This window comes from Pezoporus flaviventris, unplaced genomic scaffold (genome assembly GCF_033815535.1).
Source record: "Pezoporus flaviventris isolate CSIRO_AGI_PZ_B2104156 unplaced genomic scaffold, CSIRO_AGI_Pfla_v1 ptg000029l, whole genome shotgun sequence".
NCBI classification, from domain to species: Eukaryota; Metazoa; Chordata; class Aves; order Psittaciformes; family Psittacidae; genus Pezoporus; species Pezoporus flaviventris.
Window position 1 is genome coordinate 7,978,206 of NW_026892577.1, and position 21,822 is coordinate 8,000,027.

Below are 21,822 nucleotides of genomic sequence, written 5' to 3' on the forward strand. Positions count from 1 at the left end.
CTTCCAAGTCCATGTGAGGTGGGTTTAGTATGTTGGGGAGTGGGTTTTAGAGGTTTGAGCTGATGGAAGGGATAGGGTGATTTGAGTTTAAAAGTTGGGGTAAGTCATGGAGTGTTGTGTGTGTGTAATGTGTGTGTGGGGGGGGTGTGAATAACCAATCGCTCACGACACACGCAGGGCGTCCTGGCGGGGCGGCTGCGGGAGGAGTGTGATGCAGAAGCGGCCAAGTGGGAGCAAGCAGAGAGAGAGCGAGCGGGAGAGGAGCGAGCAGAGACTTCCACGGAGGCAGCCGGGAGGAATCACCAGCCAGGATTTGCTCCTCTCTCTCTCCCTCTCTCTCTGATTTCAGTTCAGCTCCTCCCCCGTGTGGTTGTGGCTTTGGCTTCCATCAAACGCCTGATCAGCGACGCCAGTCTTGGGGGGGAAAGGAAAAAAAAAAAAAAGGGAAAAAAAAGAGGGGAAAAAAGGGAAAAGTGCAAAAGAAGCAAAAGAAAACAAGGGGCAAAAAAGAGGGGGAAGAGAACAATCTCCCCTGCCCCCGCCACATCTAACACAGCAGAGTCCGAAACTTTGTGGAGTTCTCGCTGTGTTTACCCCGCGGCGGGTAAATCGGCAGCACCTCGCTCTCTCGCTCCTGCTCTCTCCTTCTTGCTCTTTCTCCCTCGCACTCATCAGCAGTCAGCAGCGATGGAAAAAGTTGCTGGCTGGTACCCAGCCTGGCACGTTGCTCTGCTATACTGGACATGGCTTTTCCTCTTCACTTTTGGCTTTACCGGTGCAGAAATAACTTGCAGATCCTGCCGTTCCCAGTTGAAGCCGCAGCAGCAACATCCGCAGCAGGGATTACTAATGCATTTGAGGACCGACAGAGGAGAAAAGGAGCAGAGGAGATTCCCCGGAAAGAAGGGAGGTGAGAGAGGGCAAGGGGCCGGGAAGGAGGCGGAGGATGCCGGGCTGCGAGCGACCCTGTCTCCTGCTCCTCCAGGGACGAAATTCAGCGGCTGGGAGACCCGGCGAGTGACCAGGGACACCGAGAAAGTGACCGGGCAGAGCCGGCCCCGAGCGGCGGCGGCAGCGGCTCCTGCCGAGGAGCAACCTCTCCGCGGCCGGGGGTCCCCCGCGGCGGGCAGTCGGCCGGGGTCGGTGCGGCGGCGGCGGGGCCGCAGCCCGCGGGGCGCGGCGGGGCGGGAGCCGGGAGAGAGCGGCGCCGCCCGCTTCGGGCTGGAGGAGCTGCGGCTGGGCAGCACCACCTTCGCCCTCGCCGGCGACTCGGCGCACAACCAAGCCATGGTGCACTGGTCCGGGCACAACAGCAGCGTGAGTACCGCCGCGGCGGGCTGCGGGAGGGAGAGGGGTGCTTTTGTCCGCTTTTTCCTTTTTTTTTTTTTTAAATCCTTTTTTTTTCCCTTTTCCCCTTGTTCTGTGGGGTAGGATGGGGGTGCTGGGTTTTAATTCTTCTTCGAGAGGGAATTTTACTCCTCCGGGCGACGGGGATTGGCTTCGCTTAGCAGTGTGCAGTGGGGCAGAAGTGCTTCAAAAGGGCCATTCTTCTGGAGCAAAAAAACTTTCCGCCGCCCGCCCGCTGAGCACAGCCCCCTCCAACCAACCCTTTTCTCCTTCAACCCGGAGGCAGAGAAAGATAAACCAGAGCACAGCCCCCTCCAGCCCATTTTTCCCTCCCCCTGGGAGCAGAGAGGGATAAACCACAGCCACCCCCTGTGGCGATCTCCGCTGGGGCAGCTGTCCGTGCACCCTGTCTTCTCCTCGGGGTAACCCCCGCCTGGAGCCTGGGAGGCTCAGCTGCAAGCAAGGCCTGGGAGAGCCCCTCTGGTGCTGCTCCTCCTCCGCCTAGCCCTGGTGGCCCACGTCAGCCCAAGGGCTCATCCCCAGGGCCTTCCGATAGGGAGACGCTGGATGGTTTCAGGACTTCATCTCTGAGGTGCCTCTGTGCAAGGGCTAAAGCTGCTTTTAGTCTCTTGTCACCAAGGTGTTAAAATAAGACAGTTCTTGCCTCTTTCCCAGAATAATAGCAGAACACCTCCAAGATGAGCCAAGCAAAACAAAACCAGCAATAACAATAGGTGACTGGTCTCCAAGCTGTATCAATAGTCCTGTCATCAAAGTTACCAAGTTAACTTGAGTGCTGTATCTGTCCTCTATTGCAGAGGCAACCTGGCATCAAGGGCTGAGGCCTGGGGAAGGCAGAGTGAGTTGCCTGGTGGGCTTTCTGCTTGCCATTAACTCTGCTTGTGGAGTAGCAGAAGTGGGGGAAACTGTCTGCCTGAATGCTACTTCTGTCACTTTGCCTCTTAGAGACAGCAAACAGAGCACTAGTAACAGAAAGGGATGCTAATACCACATGCTTGTTGCCTATACAACTTCACAGGAGAAAGGGGGGCTTGGGCTCTTCTCCTTTAAGGTGTCTGCAGCTGTAATGCCATGTGTCTGGCTGCTTGGCAGAAATCCTTCACCTTCTTTTCAGCTTTTAGTCCTAGGAGCCTAGCAACATTCTGAAATAATGGTCTAATCATTATGAATTCCTCGTGGTATAGATTGTAGTGAGGTATATCACAGCCACCCAATTTAGAATTACAGCAGATGTCATAAGCACCTCACTGTGGGGTTCAGCCCTACTTAATTGGGACATGGTTTTATGGTTTTATCAGGAGCATTTTAATCAATTAAATGACAGAGGAATACTTGTCATCTCTATTTTGAAGGACTTTCCCCTTTCTTCACAACTCAGTTAGCCTGTTTCTCACGCAGTTGTGCAAAGAGAAGCTGCCCTGTAGGAACTCAGGTCTGTTCAGACAAATTGAATGGAGGCTGATGCTGGTTTAAAGTGACCCATTTGCTAAGAAAAAGCTTTTGATATAAAAAGTCATCCAGCAGGCATCAGTTTTCCTGGTCTATCACTGCAGTTATGTTTCAGCTGTACTTTTATTAGGTCAATCACTGCAATTGTTTCATCTGTGCATTTATTAAGACACATGCATTGTTATATATGTATTTAATTATACATTAAATACATTAATACATTATACATAGGTACACACATCCATGTACCTATGGTTCTGCCCACTGTAGTAGTATGGACTACTAATGCCAGGGACTGATTTACTTCCCTATTATATTTATTATATTTACTAGTGTCTTGGTATAAATGTTTTCAGGGAGCTGTGGGGAAATATTTTGCTACTGTCCTTCCCAAAGAGCTGCAGGTTGCATTGCGCACGGGGAGATTACTGAGGGCTCTGGCAGTGCTGTGCTATCCTGTCCTGTGATTGCATACCCTTTACAACATGGAATGAAGCTGGGCCTCAGCAGGACTTGGATGCTCAACAGGCTTGTCTGGGCTTAGCTGAAACAATAGTGCATGTTCCAGGAGGTAGCCCAAAGTGGCACTGACCAAATGGGGGTTTTGAGGACTTGTCTGTGGAAGATCTGGGAGTGGGCTGGGGTGAAATGCTTTCTTTAGGGTACAACACATGTCTTTCTGCCTGCACAGGGGTCGCAGGAGATCTCATGATGCTGCTTGTGAGGGATACTGTGTAACCCCAGTGTCCTGGCCACACTCAGCAGTGGCAGCTGCTGGCTTCCTGCCTGTGTGTGTGTCCCTGCCATGGCGGGGGAATGCAACACACCTCATGTTTTCATTCGGTGTGCTCTCTAAATGCTGCTGTCAAACAGCTTTTGCCTTTCACCCAGGCACAGGGGCACTATGAAGACGATTGTAGTTTGTGGCATCTGTGTCAGTACAGGAAAAAAAGCAAATCTTAAAATATTTGAAATCTCTTTAGTTTGAAAAGCTGGAAAATTAAAGCACTGTCAGCACCAAGTTTTTCTGTTGCAGTGTATCTAATTCTGTCAGCCTCAGCCTTGTATCTTTATTTTGATAGTGCTTTGGTTATAATTACAGTGCATCTAATGGAGAAGGGACCTCTTAAAGGACTCCTGATTTCTGTGAGTGATTGTTCTTGGTATTTGCAGGTACTTTCAGCCTTGGCTGTGATTTCATGATGAGTGTGTGCACCATCTCACTGACAGCACTGTGCTCTGAGAATAAACTTGCTGTTTGCTTGGCCACAGGTACAATAGGAAGAACAAGCAATAGCCCAGGTATAAATCCACAAATTGTCTTATATCGGGGATTATTTTGGCCCATCAACGAATTTGGGTGCTCCCTGGACAGCTTGCCCTCCAGCACAGTATCCATATCCAGACATTCGGAGTATGCCCAGCTCACACCATAGGCATATACTTCACATGTGCATTAATCCCTCCTTTATACCTTGGCTTTTTCACTGGTGGAGCCAGCAGGAGTTCCCCAGAGGAGAGCATAGGTGTAGGGAGATTGGATATCAGATGGCTGATGGGAAAGAAGCTGGGAGTGTATCCAGTGTTGTATTAAAACCCAGGTTGGCCATACTTTCTCTGCTCCAGTGGAACTGGGCAAGGCCACACAAGGCTGGCAGCATTTCCACAATCCTGAGCTCTCAGACTGCAAAACAGGGAAGAGTGGTTGCAGCTAAACTGGGTGCTGGAATCACTCATTGGCTTGTTCTGAGCCCCAGACTGTGGGAATCATCCAGGAAGGTGTTAACTGGCCCATGCCAGTAGCCTGCCTGGAACCATTTTGTCAACGCAATAAGAGTATAGACTATTGAGTCTGTGAATGGGTCCTGGAACTGCTTAATTTACGTGCATTGATACATCCTGAGAGATTTTCCACTGGCCTCTGTAGTAACTGGAGTAAAAGATCCTGTAAGGTAAAATCTTTCTCAAATGACACACAAGTGAGAGCTGCCTTTTTGTACCACTTTTTGCAATTCATCACTGGAAAGTGTAGAAGCTGGCATGTTTTCTAGCTCACAGAGATAGCATAAGTGCTTCCTGATGTGGTATATTCAAACACTCTAGATTTGGAATCCCCATAACTCCCTTAATGCTATGCTGTAGACTAGGAGAAAACAGCTAGCCGAGATTTGTGTGAGGAGCTAAAAGAGAGGCTTGGTTTAAGTGGAGAGAAGCAAATCTCTAGGAGACGTCCATTATGAACTTTTGGGAAATGGATGGATCAGAGCTCACAAGACACCAAGACTGCTTATGTCCTAGGCTGGCTTGGAGTGAGATTAGTCCCTGACTTGTTCATTTGAAAGTATCCTGGAAAAAGAGCAAAAAACATTGGAGGAGGTCAGAAGGGAGTCTGAATAAGAGCTTTGATGCTATAGCTTGTTCTGTAAAGTGTGCTGTGAGGGAAAGCAGCATGGGTTTCACATTTGCTTAATAAGGCAGCTTACTGTTGCCTTGCAGTGGACCGAGTGCTCTCCTGGGCCAGACATTAGGGCAAGTAGAATCATAGAATCATAGAATAGTTAGGGTTGGAAAGGACCTTAAGATCACCCAATTCCAACCCCCCTGCCATGGGCAGGGACACCTCACACTAAACCATATCACCCAAGGCTCTGCCTTGAACACCACCAGGGATGGAGCATTCACAACTTCCCTAGGCAACCCATTCCAGTGCCTAACCGCCTTTACAGTAAAAAATGTCTTCCTTATATCCAATCTAAACTTCCCCTGTTTAAGTTTTAACTCGTTACCCCTTGTCCTGTCACTACAGTCCCTAATGAAGAGTCCCTCCCCAGCATCCCTATAGGCCTCCTTCAGATACTGGAAGGCTGCTACGAGGTCTCCACACAGCCTTCTCTTCTCCAGGCTGAACAGCCCCAACTTCCTCAGCCTGTCTTCATACGGGAGGTGCTCCAGTCCCCTGATCATCCTCGTGGCCCTTCTCTGGACTTGTCCAACAGTTCCATGTCCTTTTTATGTTGAGGACACCAGAACTGCACACAGTACTCCAGGTGAGGTCTCACAAGAGCAGAGTAAAGGGGCAGGATCACCTCCTTCGACCTGCTGGTCACGCTCCTTTTGATGCAGCCAAAAGGATACGGTTGGCTTTCTGGGCTGGGAGAGCACACTGAAGCTGGCTTATGTTAAGTTTCTCATCAGCCAACAGCCCCAAGTCCTTCTCCACAGGGCTGCTCTGAATCTCTTCTCTGCCCAACCTGTAGCTGTGCCTGGGATTGCTCTGACCCAGGTGTAGGACCTTCCACTTGTCATAGTTAAACTTCATGAGGTTGGCATCAGCCCACCTCACAAGTGTGTTAAGGCCCCTCTGGATGGCATTCCTTCCCTCCAGCATATCAACTGAACCACACAACTTGGTGTCATTGGCAGATCTCTGGAGATTGGCTTTTACACAGTCACAATACCCTTAAACAGTGGTTCAGACTTCAGTGATTTATGTGCCTGGAAAGACAAAGCGGGGCTTCTCAAAGGTCCTCCACAACAGAAGATCCTCAAAGGACTGATGGAGATGGAGTTTGGACCAGATGCAAAACAATCACGGCCAGAGAGGTTTTACATTCCATCCACAGTAGAAAATCAATACAACTGATGGGTCCAGTGCAGAATGAAACCTGCAAGATCATCACTGCTATTGTCAGGTGATTACACTAGACAACAGGGGAAGACTTAGGTCTCTTATGGGAGAACTTTTAGGCAAGATGAGACTGTGTTGCAGGCTCTTACTCGACGGGACGAAGTGGGCACATGTAAGGCAGGATAACAATATACCTGTATATTTCCAGTCTGTTGTATTTCCTGCTGGATAAAGTAATTATGAATCACTTGTTGCTGGATTTTGAGTTGAAGTGTTCAAACCTACTTTATAAATTAGGAACTTCAAGAACGGCACAGGGCTGCAGGTACTGTATCCTACAGCCATAAACTGATCAAACTGCATCTTAAAAACAGTTGGGTTTCTTTCAACCCACCATCCTATTGCCTTCTTCCTTTTCTGATAGCTTTATAAGCCTTATTCTCCTGGCTGTTGGAAACTTCTATCTGATTTCTGTTCTAACATTGCCATTAGGCAATTGAGATACTTTTTTTTTTCCCCATTTGTGCATGTGCCTTTTATTTAAAGTTATCTTCCCTTCCTGGCACTTACGCCCCCTGGAATTATTTTACAGGCAGTGATCACATTCCCTTTCAGCCTCTGGTTTGCTAAATCAAGCAAGCACTGTTCTTTCTGTATCTGCTTGTAAGACACATTGTGGAAAGTGAACTGTGAATTTCTAGGAGTCAGGTACCTGAGAGCTCGAATTTGAATCAGATTTTTGCTTTTTATGAACACAGTTGCATGCAGATGATAAGAAATATATTCCCTTTTACAAGTGAGACAGTAAAGGCATGGCAAAAGTGTGTTAAATCACCAGCGTTCCTCTGTTCACACCAGAAAGGAGGATCACAATCAAAATGTCACTTTTCATATCATCTCACTCTGAGACTTCTTTGCTCAGATGCTGTGTTCATGCAGCAGGCTGTAGTTCATAGCCTCTGTCCTTCCCTTGCTGGCAGAGCTGTGGCTCCAGTGTAGAGCTAGGGATGGATGAAGGACCTGCAAACATCATCCAGTGAGTGACTGACATTATGTTGTATGACACTGTGATAGCGCACTGCTCCCTTCCTCCCATGGCAATTGCATTATTATAAAGGAGGAGTTTTAAGGACATGAACATAGATGTGGAACGCACAGCCAGATACACAGTGAGACACACAGTGAGGAATGATCTCACTGTCAATCACTTTGCATTTAGATTGGTTCCTAAGGTGCAGGAAGCAAGTCCCCAAAAGGATTTATCTGAGGAACATGCCTGCATTAAAATACTTCAGTGAGATGTAGTATGAGCTGGTTACATATTACAACAACATGTAATAGTATTAATAGTATTATGCACCAGATGCAGACACTGTTTCAGGCTAATCTCTTGCTAGAGCTAATGAGAATATATTTAGTAAGGGCTGAATAAAAAGTGAGGAAACAAAAATGAGGATTTAAACCAGAAAAAAAATCAAGTCAAAAAAAAAAATAGTATTGCTAAAAGTTCCCTGTTTCAGATTTTGGTCTTCTGAACTAGATTTACCACTGTGTAGATCAAAGATACTTTACATCCATTGTAGATATGAAGCATCCTTTAAAACAAGCCTTCAGTGAGAGAAGACACTGGACAATTTCCTGTAAGTGTGAGTAGGACTTTATTTAACCAGAATGTTTTGAGGTGTGTGGGTTTTTTGAGGGTGTGTGCATTTGATTTAGCAAAAATGAGTCAATAGCCATAGTATGTCTTTCTTCTGTGTTGCTGTCCATCTCTAGATATATTTCTTGACTGCATAAAACGTAGGCTTTTCATATACAGAATACGAAATCGGATATTTGGGAAATCATTAATAAGAATAGCTGTGCACTGAGAGAAAGAAGTAGGTGAAAGAGAATCCATGAGGACAAGAAGAAAGTCTTGTCTCTATGAATCTGGTCTCTGTGAAAGAGTTTGGAAGATGGTGAGGAGCATCCAACCCAGACTTGACAGGTGGGATATGCAAGTCCTATCACAAGGGGAGATTAAGGAGAATAATGGAAGAGCACTGACAGTTGCAACTGACATTCCTGCAATATCGAGAGGCTATAAACTATATAAAGCAATAGGGTTATAGTTTTCAATCTTTTTAATACTGTACTTTATAAAAGAAAAGTTTTATTTCCCTTTCCTCCTGACTTCAAAGAAGACTTTTATATTTCCCTGACCTGGCAGTCATGATGGGGTCTGTCCAGAGGGGGAAGCAAGAAGGTCAGAAGTCCTTAATTCATTCTGGAAAGGTTAGAGACCATTCTGACCCATTCAGTTGTGGTTCAGCTTTACATGTGAAGGGCTGTAAGTTTAGCATCAGACAATCTTGGACAATTTTGTCTCCTCTGGGCCTTTCTTGCTATGCCAGACTGAATACAACAACAATACAACATTGTGCAGAGCTCCAGCGAGGGGAGTGAAACTGCCCCATCAAAGACTTCTTCCTCTGGAAAATGCTGTTGTAGCTTGGCCAGAGCATTTCGTAGGTTCACACTAATTTCCTTTTGCTCTCAAGGCTCCTGAGAAGCAGCCCCAAACGAGCTAAAATCATGAAAGCTTACGTGTAATGCCTTTTTCATTGTTTTGTTTCAAGGCAGCATTTTTTTGAATGGATTTCCAATTCTTTCATTCTATATTTAAAAATGATCCAGTGATACAAAAACCTTGATGCAGTGTCCCACACAGAGGCATCTAGTGACATTTGAGATGGCATTGCGTCTAGCTACTGCTTCACAGGGCAGGAGCATCCTGTGAGTCCTGTATCCTAATCTGGTGTGCAAGCCTGGGAATGATAGAGCATCTAAAACTATATTTGCCTATATTTGGGAAACTGATGTTATTATAAAAGCTGTGTTTACTGGTCCCTGTTCATCCAAAGCCAAAGCTACACTCAGGTTTTCATTTCATAGGAGGAGAAAAAGTACCAGACTGATAGAAGGCACTTCTCTCTTTTTTTATATATCTGGCCAGCAAACCAAGAAATCAATGACTCCCACAGCTCTAATTGACATTTCTATGTGAAATGAAAATGGGCCTTGATTCCAATTCAAATGGCAGCATTGGGTGATAGACTAATTATTTTGGAATTTTAAATGCATATAAAGGTTGATGCAGTAAAATGATTTTTAGCCACTTGCAATTTTTTTGGCTGTCTCTTAAATCAAACAACAGTTAACATGAGAGCACTTAATCCCTAATTCTCTGTGCTGGTAACACAATAACACTTTTACTTGGTACCACACTTTGTCTCCTTGGCGAACATAAAAGGAAAGTGCTTTAAGATGGAAATGGATATCTAAGGATATGTCCTAAAATGTAATTCCTTTCTTTCAGAGGGTCCCCAAGAACTTAATTTAACCTCACATTCTGTCCCTAATTAGCGGGGTGATGTTCTCGTGTGATAGCACACTGGGACTGAGAGCTACCTCTGAACTTCTCCCCCATGTGCTGCCTTGCCAGGGATATGCTCAGGGCAGGCTGTGCTCAGATGCCTCTGATATGGGGCGAGAGGGAAAGAGATAGAGATTTAGGCAGTGTGGGGGGAAAAAGGTGGGAAGTCAGACCTATTTCTGTTGCTATGGAGGGATGTCAGTGCTAAGTATCCCCACCAAGAGCAGCCCATGCTGGGGCAGAGCCCCTGGTGCTCTCTCCCTGTGCTGTGGTTAGGGGCAGAACTGCTGCAGGGGTAGCAAAGTGAAGGGAGTTACAGGTCTTGTGATTTTTCTTTTCCTGGAAGGAAAACTCAGAGATAGCCCAGATGAGACAAAGCCCACCCCAAGTGAGTGGCAGGGTGGGATAAAGGGGTTGAGCCATGCTGTGTTGCTGGTAAGTGTGGCTGATGAACCTCAAGGCAAGATAAAGAGACCACAGAGTATGAGTAAGGCAGTAAATTACATGATACCAGCAAACATCACCCACCTTCATTCCCAGAGAGGTTGTCCACATAAAGAAAAATAGCCAAGTTTCCCCCTAGTATTGCATTTTCTGATGCAGAAGCAGCAAGGCAGGGAAGAGACTCTTGGACTCTCTGGGCTGGTAAAAGTACTGGAGTGCATCTAGTACAAAAATATATGGCTGGTGTTGAGAGAGGGTGTCTGAAATTCATCAAGACAGCTTTCAGACTGCCCTCAGGAATACATCCTCCCCTGGCCTGCTTATCATTTCTTGCTGCCCCTTGGAACTTAAGAGCCCATTTAGAGAGTCTTCCATGCTTTGCACAAATATAGTAAATCAAGAGATGAAGGAGAATAGATGGAAAGGGATGATTTGCCGTTGGCATTTCAAGGCAGACGTGTTCCCAAGGCATGGGAGGGCTGGTTTGGGGTTGATTTTTTTGGTTGGAGAGTGTTCAGCTACACATAGGAAGCTTTTGATTCCTTAAACACTGCTCCCAGCTCACCATTGGTGCTCATGTGCTATTTGTGTTAGGTTTTATATCACCTTTGCTGATGATTATTGAAGGACAGCGGTGCCAACAGCTCTTGCAGATTGTTTTCATGCAGGTCTTCAGGAGGAAATAAAAGGCTCTTTAGAAAATCTCAGGCTATTTAGATAACCCAACAGAGACATCCCATGTCTTTCCCCAAATGTCTTTTCCTCCTTCACCTCTCCCACTGCATTTAAGGTTGATTTATATAACAAACGTAGCGTTGTTTTTCTCTTCATAAATTGTCCCTGCTCAATATGTGATTTTCTCAGGTGCACTTTTTTTTTAATCAGAGGGGGGATAGAGGAATCATAAAATTCCTGATTCAGAAATCTCTGGGAAATTCTTCAGTAATGGGGGAATGGGGCCCATTTAATCATTTGGAGTAGATTTGCATGGAAAAAAAAATATTTTAAATCCAAGGTATATTTTCAATAGATGAAAAAGGTCATCTGCTTCCTTTCTCTGCGTGTGCCTCGGTTGGTATAAACCTTTAGAAATAGCTTAATGTTCCCTGCCTTGGCTAAGAGTGTTGCCAGTACCTTTCATAGAATATTGTCTGAAAACAGACCAAGGAGAAACGAATTCCACTAGATATTCAAATGGAATATTCAAGGTCCTTAGTTTTTGGAGAATTTACCTACGTGTAAATGTAAATATATTTTTATGTGTAAAAAAACGTGCTTGTAGTGAAAATCAAGCTGTAAATGCCAAAGAACATGATATGGAAAGTTAATTTGTTTTCTGTTGAGTTTAGGTTCCAATTTCCAAGAAGAAAACTACGTTTCTATAGATGAAAGATAAAAGCTTTAAATTAATCATTATTGGAAACAATCAGATTTTGGAAACGGCTACCTGCCAATAAATTTTAGATTTTACATTGTTTGCATGAAATTCAATAGATTTTTTCCATGGGAAAGGAGAAACAGGTAAATAAAAGACACATGAGCAAAACAGCAGATGCATTAAATTTAATACCTGGGCTAGAGACAATAACATAGAACTGGACTTAGCCTGGATCCAGTGACATAGTGTCTCTACAGAAGAGCTGCTGAAGTTTAGCAATAACAATTTAGGCTGTTGTAACCCAAAGATACTTTAACAAAGATCTGCATCTGTTTGTTTAAATGACAAATGTCTGTTTAATTGTGTATCTCCTGAAAAACAAAATGAAACAAAACAAACCAAAACATTCTCTGGCTCATTTTCATCTTTTGGATGAAAAGCTCCAATATCAGTGTTGTCTTCTATTTCATTTTCAATTTTTATAAGTTAAAATGTGGCCTTTCTTTTTTCTTCAAAATTCCCCATCCATTCCCAAACAACTCATTTTAAAGGAATAAATATGGCTGATTCCAGCTGCCTCTAACCACAGGCTGTGCCTGTAGCTGCAAGCTAAGCAGGATAGCAGGGTCCTGCCAGGCCACCTGTGATGGAGAGAACTGGACCATGGACACTTATAAGAGCTGAAGCAAGGAACCCAACTATGCATTACTGTGCCATCAGCCGGGGTCCTGCCATCTTTTCTTCCTCCATGAAAACACTGGATTCTGCAATCACTGAAATCCCTGTTATTTTCATCATGCTGCAAGCTGGGATCCCACCAGACAATCTCAACCACCCCTGTGCCTCCCTCTCCCATAGGAACGTGAGTTCTTCCTTCCTGCAACACTGGTGTGCTCCATCCTCCTTACCAGCCACCCACAGCCCTGTCTGTTGATGCTGTTGCCTGGCGACCACCCTGTGATGGACAGCTTGGAGGGAAGTGATGATTAAACCTGAACTGGCTTCTGAAAGCAGCGATCGTTATTGTAATGTGATAAGCAGTGACAGCTGAGACAGCAGCACATTTGGAGTGTGATTCCTAAAAGCCCATAAAACAATAAACACATGAGGAAAGAGCCACACTCACCTGTGTGTGTAGGTGTACGAGTGCTGATGCTTTCCCTTGATGCAGAAGGGCTGGGGAAGGGAAGTGTTTCTCTATTAATGAAAGGCAAACATAACCCTAATAATTGTCACGATGAACAGGCCTGCCCACGAGCCAGTGCAGCTTGCATTGACAGAGTAGCTGTCAAACATCTCAGCTACTCTGGCAGGCCAAGGCAGCAATTAAATGGGATGCTGCAGGTGTTAGCGACAGGGAGCTGTAAAGCCAGCAGGAATATCCTCTATGCAAAGAGGAACATGCTGAAGCTTCTATGGTGGTCCTGCTAGGTCCACCTGCTTTTTTCCCTCCTGGTTTCCAGATGGATAAGACAAGTAGAAGCACAAGGATGAATGGTGGATTCAGTGCTGACAGGAAATACATGTGGCTGTATGACAACAGTGCCTGGTTTAGGGAACTGCACATAACATCTTCCAGCATCAACTTGGAGACTCCTGTCCTGTTAGCCTTTCTTCCAAATCCAGGTGACACCAAGTGTTGCTCTTGCAGACCAAATTCGAAAACAAGAACACATGCACCTTAAAAACTGGTAAGCCAGGACTCTGAAGAAATGGTTCCCTTCTAGTTGCGATATCTGAAGAAAGCCCCATTCATTAGGTTGGAGGATAAAAAGCTATCTAGGTTTTCTTTGGGTTTGTGGTTGGGTTTTTTGTTTGTTTTTTTGTTTTGTTTGGGGGTTTTGTTTGGTTTGGTTTTTAGGGTTTTTTTGTTTGATTGGGTTTGGTTTTGTGTGTGTGTGTTTGGGATGGGCCAGTTCTGCAGCAACTGGACTGGAGCTCTGTGGCTTTAGTTATTAAAGTGTCAGTAAGATACAGGTTCCTATAGTCTCTTCCCCATTACACAGTCAAAGCCTTCCTGAAAAACTTCTGTAGAAAACATAGTGTTTCCTTTTTTCTTCAGCTTCCTTTGACTTCATTCCTTATAACACAGCTCAGAATCAGGCCAGGAGCTGTGATTGCAATAGGCTACTTGCATAGTTGAGGAGCTGCTGGCCAGGATACAGCTGAGGTCTGACAAACCTCAGCATCTCCAAATTACAGAGATGTGGGCCAGTTTTGCCACCTTTGCTCTGAAGCCCAGAAATACTGGATTTACATCCCCTCCATTTATTATTTTGTTGTTGTTGTTTCAAGTGTAACAGGCTGTAGAGAATTTAAGTGTTGTCACTGTTCAGGACTCATTACAATGTTAAAGCCTATCTTTATGATTTCCCCATGCACATAGGGTGGGGATCCACCCGAAATCCAGTGGAGCAAGTAACATATACTGATGGTTTTTCTGATTTGTGCATGGATTTGGAATGGGCCAGTGGATTTGGAGGGAGGAAAAAAAAGTTTCTAGTGCTTCCCACTTTCTTCTCAATACTTCCATTCAGTTTTATCCCAAGTTAGAATTGATTTCTGCTGTTCTGTCCTGTTTTGGTTCAGGTCCCTTTCAGCCACCCTCTTGGCAGGTTCATTACATCTGTATTTTCGCGGATGTAGAAAGACCAGTGGGGGTAAAGTACAGCTTCAGTGCAGGTAAACATCACATTTCTCTTAGAGTTAACCAAAGATATGCTGCTGTTTCTTCCAACTTTTAAAGTGATGTTGAGTGTAGTAAGTATTTCCAGGAAAAGTCTGTGCTCTGGATGGTCTTCGTATGCTTTGATGGCTGCTCATGTCCTTTAAAAATTGCTGTCAATGTCTTTGCTTTGTACAGCAGCACTGATTTTCTTCAGTGCTGTTCAAATTTTTAAGGGACACGTTTCAGCGAGGCATCTGAGTGATGGCTTTAAAGTGAAATAAGAAAACAAACTCCAAAGTACTTTACAGAGATCCTTCCAAGAAGAGTTAACAAGTGCTCCTGTCAGACTAAAGAGAAAGAAGCACATGCATGTAAACAGAAGAAAATTTCATTGCCTGCCTTGCTCTATCCTTTCCATATCTCCATTGTGTCTGGCACCATCTCAGAATGAAATGGTTGAGGAGGAATGTTGAGTATGTGTCTTCCAGCCTTTTCCACTCATGTAAATCAGGATTCACTTGAAGCCAAGAACTGCTTTGTGGCAGGCAGAAAGAGAATCCATCTATTCCTTTCTAAAGCTGAGTTATTGAAAGACCAGGCAGAAAGAGTAATTTCTGAGAAATCCTGTGTTTGACAAGGTGGATTTTGATGAGAAACAAACCTTTATGAGCAAGTAGGGGAAAGAGATACTTTGAGAAATTTTATGAGCAGCAGAGAATATAGTACAAAGGAATCAGCATCTCATTATAGAATGTTACTCAGGAAACCTGCACTTGATCTTTTATATAGAGAGCATTTTGTTTAAATAAGGACGTACATGGAGATCTTTATTTGAGGGAGTTCAGAGTAAAGGAAAGATGTCTGTAATTTGGTGCCTCTGCTTAAATACATGGAATTTTGTGGTTGACAATTGACCTGAGATGATACGATATCAATTAAATTTTAACCCATTAGTAAATTTGTCCTTCTAAGAAGCTGCTCAAATGAGCCAGAAATATGTTATACGATAGCAGCTGCTAGAAGATGAAAATATGTCGTTGTAGAAATACATGGTATAATGAAGCATGGGAAATGAATGCAGTATCTCAGTAAGGACAAAAGAAGATAGATGACACACAGGTTTAAATATTCACCTTCTGTGTTGAATTTACGAAGGACAGATGACGTCAGTAAATTGAAAACGCCGCTGAGACACATAAATCATTAAACATAACTATTAAAGCCACTTGGGGAAAGAAAGTTGTCAACAGAGTTTGCCACTAAAAAATATAGTTTAGTCAAAATCAGAAAATTTCTTGGGGGTATGTCATTTTCAGTGACATTTGCTACATTAAAATATCAACCAAAATTGTCTGCATTCTGATAGTGTCAAAAACAGTAGTGAGAAGCATTCCCAGTTGACTTCTGCTTTGGCACCAAGATTATGACAAGATATTAACGCTTTATCATGGATGCATCTTTTATACGGAATATATATGAATATGTGGAGTATATGGGACACTACATGATACATTATCCCATTCCCAGGAGGTGTAAAGCTCATTGCTCTTCTACTCTCTTTCACCTTCCCTTCCGTGAAAGGGCCCTACGAACAAGCTGTATTCTTTCTCCCTCCTCAAGAGATTTTTATCTTCTCTCTGCTATGTCTCTTTATTTGCATGGTGGGTACCACCGAAGGTTTTTTGCTGACGGTAACAAGTTCTTTGTCCGTGAAGGTACTCAGGGAGACAAACTGGTGGGTAGTCTCAAAGGCAATACAATGTTTTCCTTTCTGAGCCAGTACTTGTGGGGATTTTATCACTGATAACCCCTGGAGTGTGCCGACCATTTCTCTATATGTTTTAAATTAATGTTCAATGTTCTGACATTATATCCAAAGGAAATGCTTTGGTGCTGTTGATTATCAGCTGAAAGATGTTTACTGATACTAATTTTCATAGGAAATTTAATGGTTTTACCTTTCCCTCTTGGAACAGAAACCAAGCATTAGCCTGTCTGAATCCCTCACATAACAGAAAAATGCTGGCTCCTCACACATTTAGATAAGAGAATGTAGCTCAGAAGGCAGCTTTTAAATGAATCTTGGCAATTTTTGCATTCTATAAAATGATCCTCATTGGCTGCTACAAAGTTACGGTGAAGGTAACTTAAATATCAAATATTCCTTTTTGTTCGTGAAACAGTCTCAGCTTTGCTAAGGACAGCTGTATGGAAAGTAAGAAGTGCAGCAGTTCAGCCATTTCTTAACTAGCCAGAAAGAAAAGGGGAGAATAGATGCCAAGAGAAACATTTGGAAACCCAAATAGCTCTTTTTCATTGTTCAGATCTCTTCACTGATGAGCTGATTGACAGCTGCGAATCTAAGGTATGCGATTTCCACCCAAGCAGGAGCCTCCAAAAGGTGTTAATTGCAGACATTGTTTTAGTGTTTAACAACACAACGATGTTTTCTCTTTGTTAATTGCAAATCCTGTGCAGTGTTCCTTTTGGAGCACTGAAATGCTTTCGAAACAAATACTTGATTCCTGGCTCTAAATACTGACAGTCTCAGCCATGATCTGGGAGACACATACAAGGAATGTTCTGGATTGCTTTATGTAGGAGTCAGGGAACTTTGTTGCAGTGGTCTCTTTTTTAGGCAGGAGGTAGACCAGATAGTTGGTTCTTCCTTAAATGTGTGAACAGGCAACAAGTAGCAGCAGAAACATGAAGTTTACTAAAGCATTGGTTATGTGATTGCTCAGTTCAGCCTCATAAAGTTTTTTTTTTGTGATTTATATAATTAACTTTTAAAAGGTAAATAATAATAATAAAGGCAGTACAGATGGGCACAAACACAAGAGATGAGCATTGATTCTCGGGTGTGGTGAGGCGGTTGAAGGCAATTAGAAGAAAGCCCTCAGGCTGTAAATTTGCCCTTGAAAGAAAGGAAGACAGGGCTCTCAGGTGACTGTGATTTCATCTTTGCAGGTGGAAGAAATAAGTGATTAAGGAGGAGGAGGATGAGATATAAGGGGTAAGTGTAGGGGGGTGAGGGTTTCTTGTAGGGCTCTATGAAGTTGTGGGTAGTTTGTGGAAGAATAGCTTTTTTTTCCTAGTAGAGAAGCTGACCTGTAGTTGTTTGTAAGCTTTGGAAAAAGCAGATGCTGAGTGATCTCAGCAACTGAAGAACAACGCTGTGGTCTGAAGTGTTTCCTATCAGAGGCATCAAGGAAGAAATGTGTCCTCAGTAGGTAGGAAGCAGCTCTGCTGGGGGGGTCGTGGTAAGTGGAGCAAGAGAGCAGACTTGGCAAAATAGGGAAGGGTAATGCTGGGAAGAAGCATGCCTGAAAAATGCAGGGAATGGAGTAACAGCTTGGAGTTGCTGGTAGAGTAGAATAATGTGATGGTGTCAGAAAGCAAGCTTTGTGGGGGACATGGGCTTGAGAAGTGAAAGAGCAGGCAATGGAAAAAAGTGGAAACAAAACAAGGTTTGTGGGCTGCAATAATGTAAATCAAAGCGATTGGTTTTAAGGGTGGTTTTAGTTCTGGAATCGGCTAAGAAAGATATGCTAGAGGTGAAAGAACATTTCACTAGTCAAGATGCAGACAGATGGATTGATTTAATTAAAACACAGGAGCATGAGCTTTTTGAGAAGGAGTGTGGATTTTCTGTTGGGGATTTTGGACTTAAATGATGTAGAAGTACTGGCTGGTAACAAAGAGGCAGAAAAAGGATAAAAGCCAGGTTAAAAGTGAAGAAGCCTGATTATGTGCTGGTGAGTGAAACAGCTCGGAGGAGGAGATAAGGAAATAAATTGGCAGATATTAAAATTGCTAGCCAAAATCTAATATTCAGTGAGCAAAAAGTTGCTGGAGGGTGGGACAGAGATGGAAGAGTTTACTCAAAAGGAGTTTCCCATGCTGTGACTTTCCCTGCATGTGCTGTGCTATTTGTTCTCAGCATCTTTGAATGAAAGGCATCTCTTAGCCACCACCTGTGGAGATTTGACATGAGCCAGCCAGCAAGTCATGTTGGATGCATCTGGTTTAATTGTATTTCAGTGCTTAGAGTCAGAGCATAATATGTAAACAAGACCCTCTTCAGGGATGTAGGCAATTACACAAATTGGTGTGGAGACATTTTGCCAGAAGAGATGTATTTTGTTTACCTTCTTGAATTTGGCAGGGAATGGCCTTGCTACTTGCAGAGGTACAAGTTCTTATAGCTGGAGAGTTGCTGTTTGGGCTCAGAAAGGAATGAAATAATTGGCCACCACAAATGCCTGTAGCCTAGCAGCCTATGTTTTCAGAAGGATGATGTAAGCCAAACCAGAGGCCTTCAGACCCTCCTGTATGTTTGTGACAAAAGCTAATGTGGACAAAGGATTGTCCTGGTCTCAGTGGGGAATTCTGATAGTGCATTCTTGCCTTTTGAGCATGCAGTCGTAGAAACAAGCTGTCCTGTGGCTGATGATGCAATTGCAGCAGATTGGAGGCTTAGACCCCAAGGAAGGCCCTGTTCAGCTGGGGAGAGGCACTGCTGTACATACCCTTGGCATGCAGCAAGTTACCCAAAGTACCTGTATTTGCCTTAGCTTATGTTGATTGGCATTTAAACTTAATTTTGTGTGAAGATGAGAAACCCTCGTGTGAACGGTTTAATGTGTGGCAACTCCTTAAGTTGTATTAGTGTGACTACTTTTGAATCCTCAGATTTTTCCAGCTGAAGCTTTTGCATGTCTGCCCACAGAAGTTTGCACTGCAGCATTGCTGCTCAGTGGTTTGTTGGTTGTGGGATTTTTAAACTGGTGTTGGCAGCCTGCGGCAAGGGGTTGATCTTAAATAAGTTGGTATGTTATAAAAGGCACACAGGCAGCTTCTAGCATCTGATATCCTGCAGTATGTTATCTCAAGGGGGCTGGGAGCCTGGTCTGAACAAGAATCACAACACCACTTCCCAGCTGCTGTGGGTCTTTTCAGCTTCTGTCAAAGGTGATTTCTCCCATTCCTATTGATATATACATATGTGTGTGTGTATGTATTATACACCCCCCCATTCCAATTTCTTTAACTTGTGAAAAGGAGGCATGGCTCGGCTTACTTCTCTTGAAGATCTGCCAACACCCACATTAACCCACAAGTGTCTTTCTAGCCAGTGTTTTGGCAAGAGACCTATCTTCACACTGCATAGCTCCTTCTGGAGAGCAGAAGGGACAGATTTTTTGCACTGCTGTTCGCAGTTCCACTTAGAACATTTTCAGATTTGTGCCTTGAGGTCGAAAGGGTTTTTCTGCACAAATTTCTGAACTTTCTGCCATGTTTTCTATAGAATCGTAGAATAGTTAGGGTTGGAAGGGACCTTAAGATCATCCAGTTCCAACCCCCCTGCATGGGCAGGGACACCTCACACTAAACCATGTCACCAAAGGCTCTGTCCAACCTGGCCTTGAACACTGCCAGGGATGGAGCATTCACAACCTCCCTGGGCAACCCATTCCAGTGTCTCACTACCCTCACAGTAAAGAACTTCTTCCTTATATCCAATCTAAACTTCCCCTGTTTAAGTTTTAACCTGTTACCCCTTGTCCTATCACTACAGTCTCTAATGAAGAGTCCCTCCCCAGCATCCTTGTAGGCCCCCTTCAGATACTGGGAGGCTGCTATGAGGTCTCCACGCAGCCTTCTCTTCTCCAGGCTGAACAGCCCCAACTTTCTCAGCCTGCCTTCATACAGGAGGTGCTCCAGTCCCCTGATCATCCTCATGGCCCTCCTCTGGACTTGTTTCAACAGTTCCATGTCCTTTTTATGTTGAGGACACCAGAACTGCACACAATACTTCAAGTGAGCTCTCACAAGAGCAGAGTAGAGGGGCAGGATCACCTCCTTCGACCTGCTGGTCATGATTCTTTTGGTGCAGCCCAGTATATTGAGGTGGCAGGCTTTCCTTGTCAGCCTCTTCAGGTTAGGAACTGACTTGTTTAAGGCATTATCCATATGTTTAGGAACATATCCATTTCAGCATACCCCTAACTTTCTAAATAAATTAGAAGTGTTTGCTTTGGAATAGAAAAATGGTGTTTTAAGGGTGTATAGGAGAAATACTTATTTCCAGCTTAGTCCTGTTATCAGAAATTAAATGCTTCAGTAATCCCATCCATTATGTAAAGTGAGAACATCATGAGAACCATGCAGAAACCTTGAAAAGACTCTTCCAGTTGGTCTCCTTTGCCACTGAACATTGTTTTCCCTACTGCACGCATAAGCAGAATGTAGGTCTGTTGACATAGCCACAGTTAGCTACAACCTGCCATTGACACCACTTCTGTTCCCTCATGCAGAGGGTGAATTCTAGCCAGGATGAAATATTTTCCTAATTAAAAAACATTAAATGATCTCCATCTACCTTTTCCCCAATGAGCAATGCAATTGAATTATCATTAGAGCTTGTACCGAACCTTTGATAACAATGGAGTCATTTGTATTAAATTCAGCCTTAGTTTTCTTATTCCACCAAGTCCTATCATTGTGTTCATTGTACTTTGAAGTCATAGCAAGCTTCCCTCTCTGGCTATTCACCTGATTTATTTCAGCCCTAATACTAGCTCCGAAATTCTTTTTAAATTTGTTTCTGAACAAAAGGACTAAAATCGGAGTCTCTTAAATGAAAGACATGAGGCAGTTATGGTTCCATTCATTTGCTTGTATCTATTTGCTGTATCTAGAGAGCTATTGTTATGCATGCAGTACTGGAAAATAATAATACTAATGAAAAATAATAATTCTCCCAGGGCTTGCTGTCAATAGCAACAATCCAAAGAGAACTCAAGCCTAGAAAGCGAGTGATGATATTTCAGTTCTGCTGCTAAACTTTAATGCTTTCTGGATGCGAGAAGAAATAAGAGAAGACAGGAGCTAGAGGGATCTGCTCAGTCTCTGAAGCTGGCTGCTCGTGTGTAGTGAATGGGGTCCTCTGAAGCTGGCTGCTCGTGTGTAGTGAATGGGGTCATTCAGCTGTAGACTGGACCCCTTCTATGGAGATATGCCAGCTGCTCAATGATGTGTGACTTTGAGCGTTGTTATAAAGGGGTGGTAACTTATGTGGGAACTCTGCCTCCTCATGGCCCTTCTGTCTTTCTCCCCTTCCCTAGGAAACACTTTCTGACTTGGGGCCATGCAACAGCTGAAGTTTTATCTCTTGAGCAGGGCTGGGGCAGGAGCTCAAGAGCTTAGAGACATATTTGAGTGAACTTAGTGTGTGTGAAAGGGTTATAAAACTGTTGGAGGTTGTTTGTGACTGGGGACTCTGTGGATGATGCTGAGTGTACAGTGGGATGTTACTGCTGCCTTTATTCCTTCAGATATCACACATTTGACTGGCTTCTGAGAACTGACCTTTCCCAAAGAAGAAATTAGAACTTCTTGTTGGCATCCAGTTTGAGTTGGATCAGGGTCAGCGTTGGTGATGAACTTGGCCTTGTAGGAGTGAT

The 21,822-nt window shown here is 44.0% G+C and overlaps 1 protein-coding gene across 4 annotated transcripts in view; it reads left to right on the top strand.

Annotated features, from left to right (window-relative positions):
- Nucleotides 1-218: 218 nt before the first annotated feature.
- SORCS1 (sortilin related VPS10 domain containing receptor 1) overlaps nt 219-21,822 on the top strand; it is a 294,481-nt gene continuing 272,877 nt past the window's right edge. For 3 of the 4 annotated variants that reach the window (XM_061458807.1, XM_061458811.1, XM_061458809.1), the window contains exon 1: nt 219-1,317. In XM_061458807.1, the coding sequence (XP_061314791.1) occupies nt 688-1,317 (630 nt within the window). In that variant the 5' untranslated portion in view covers nt 219-687. The remainder of the gene's footprint in view (nt 1,318-21,822) is intronic. The other variant, XM_061458808.1, reaches the window with a different exon arrangement.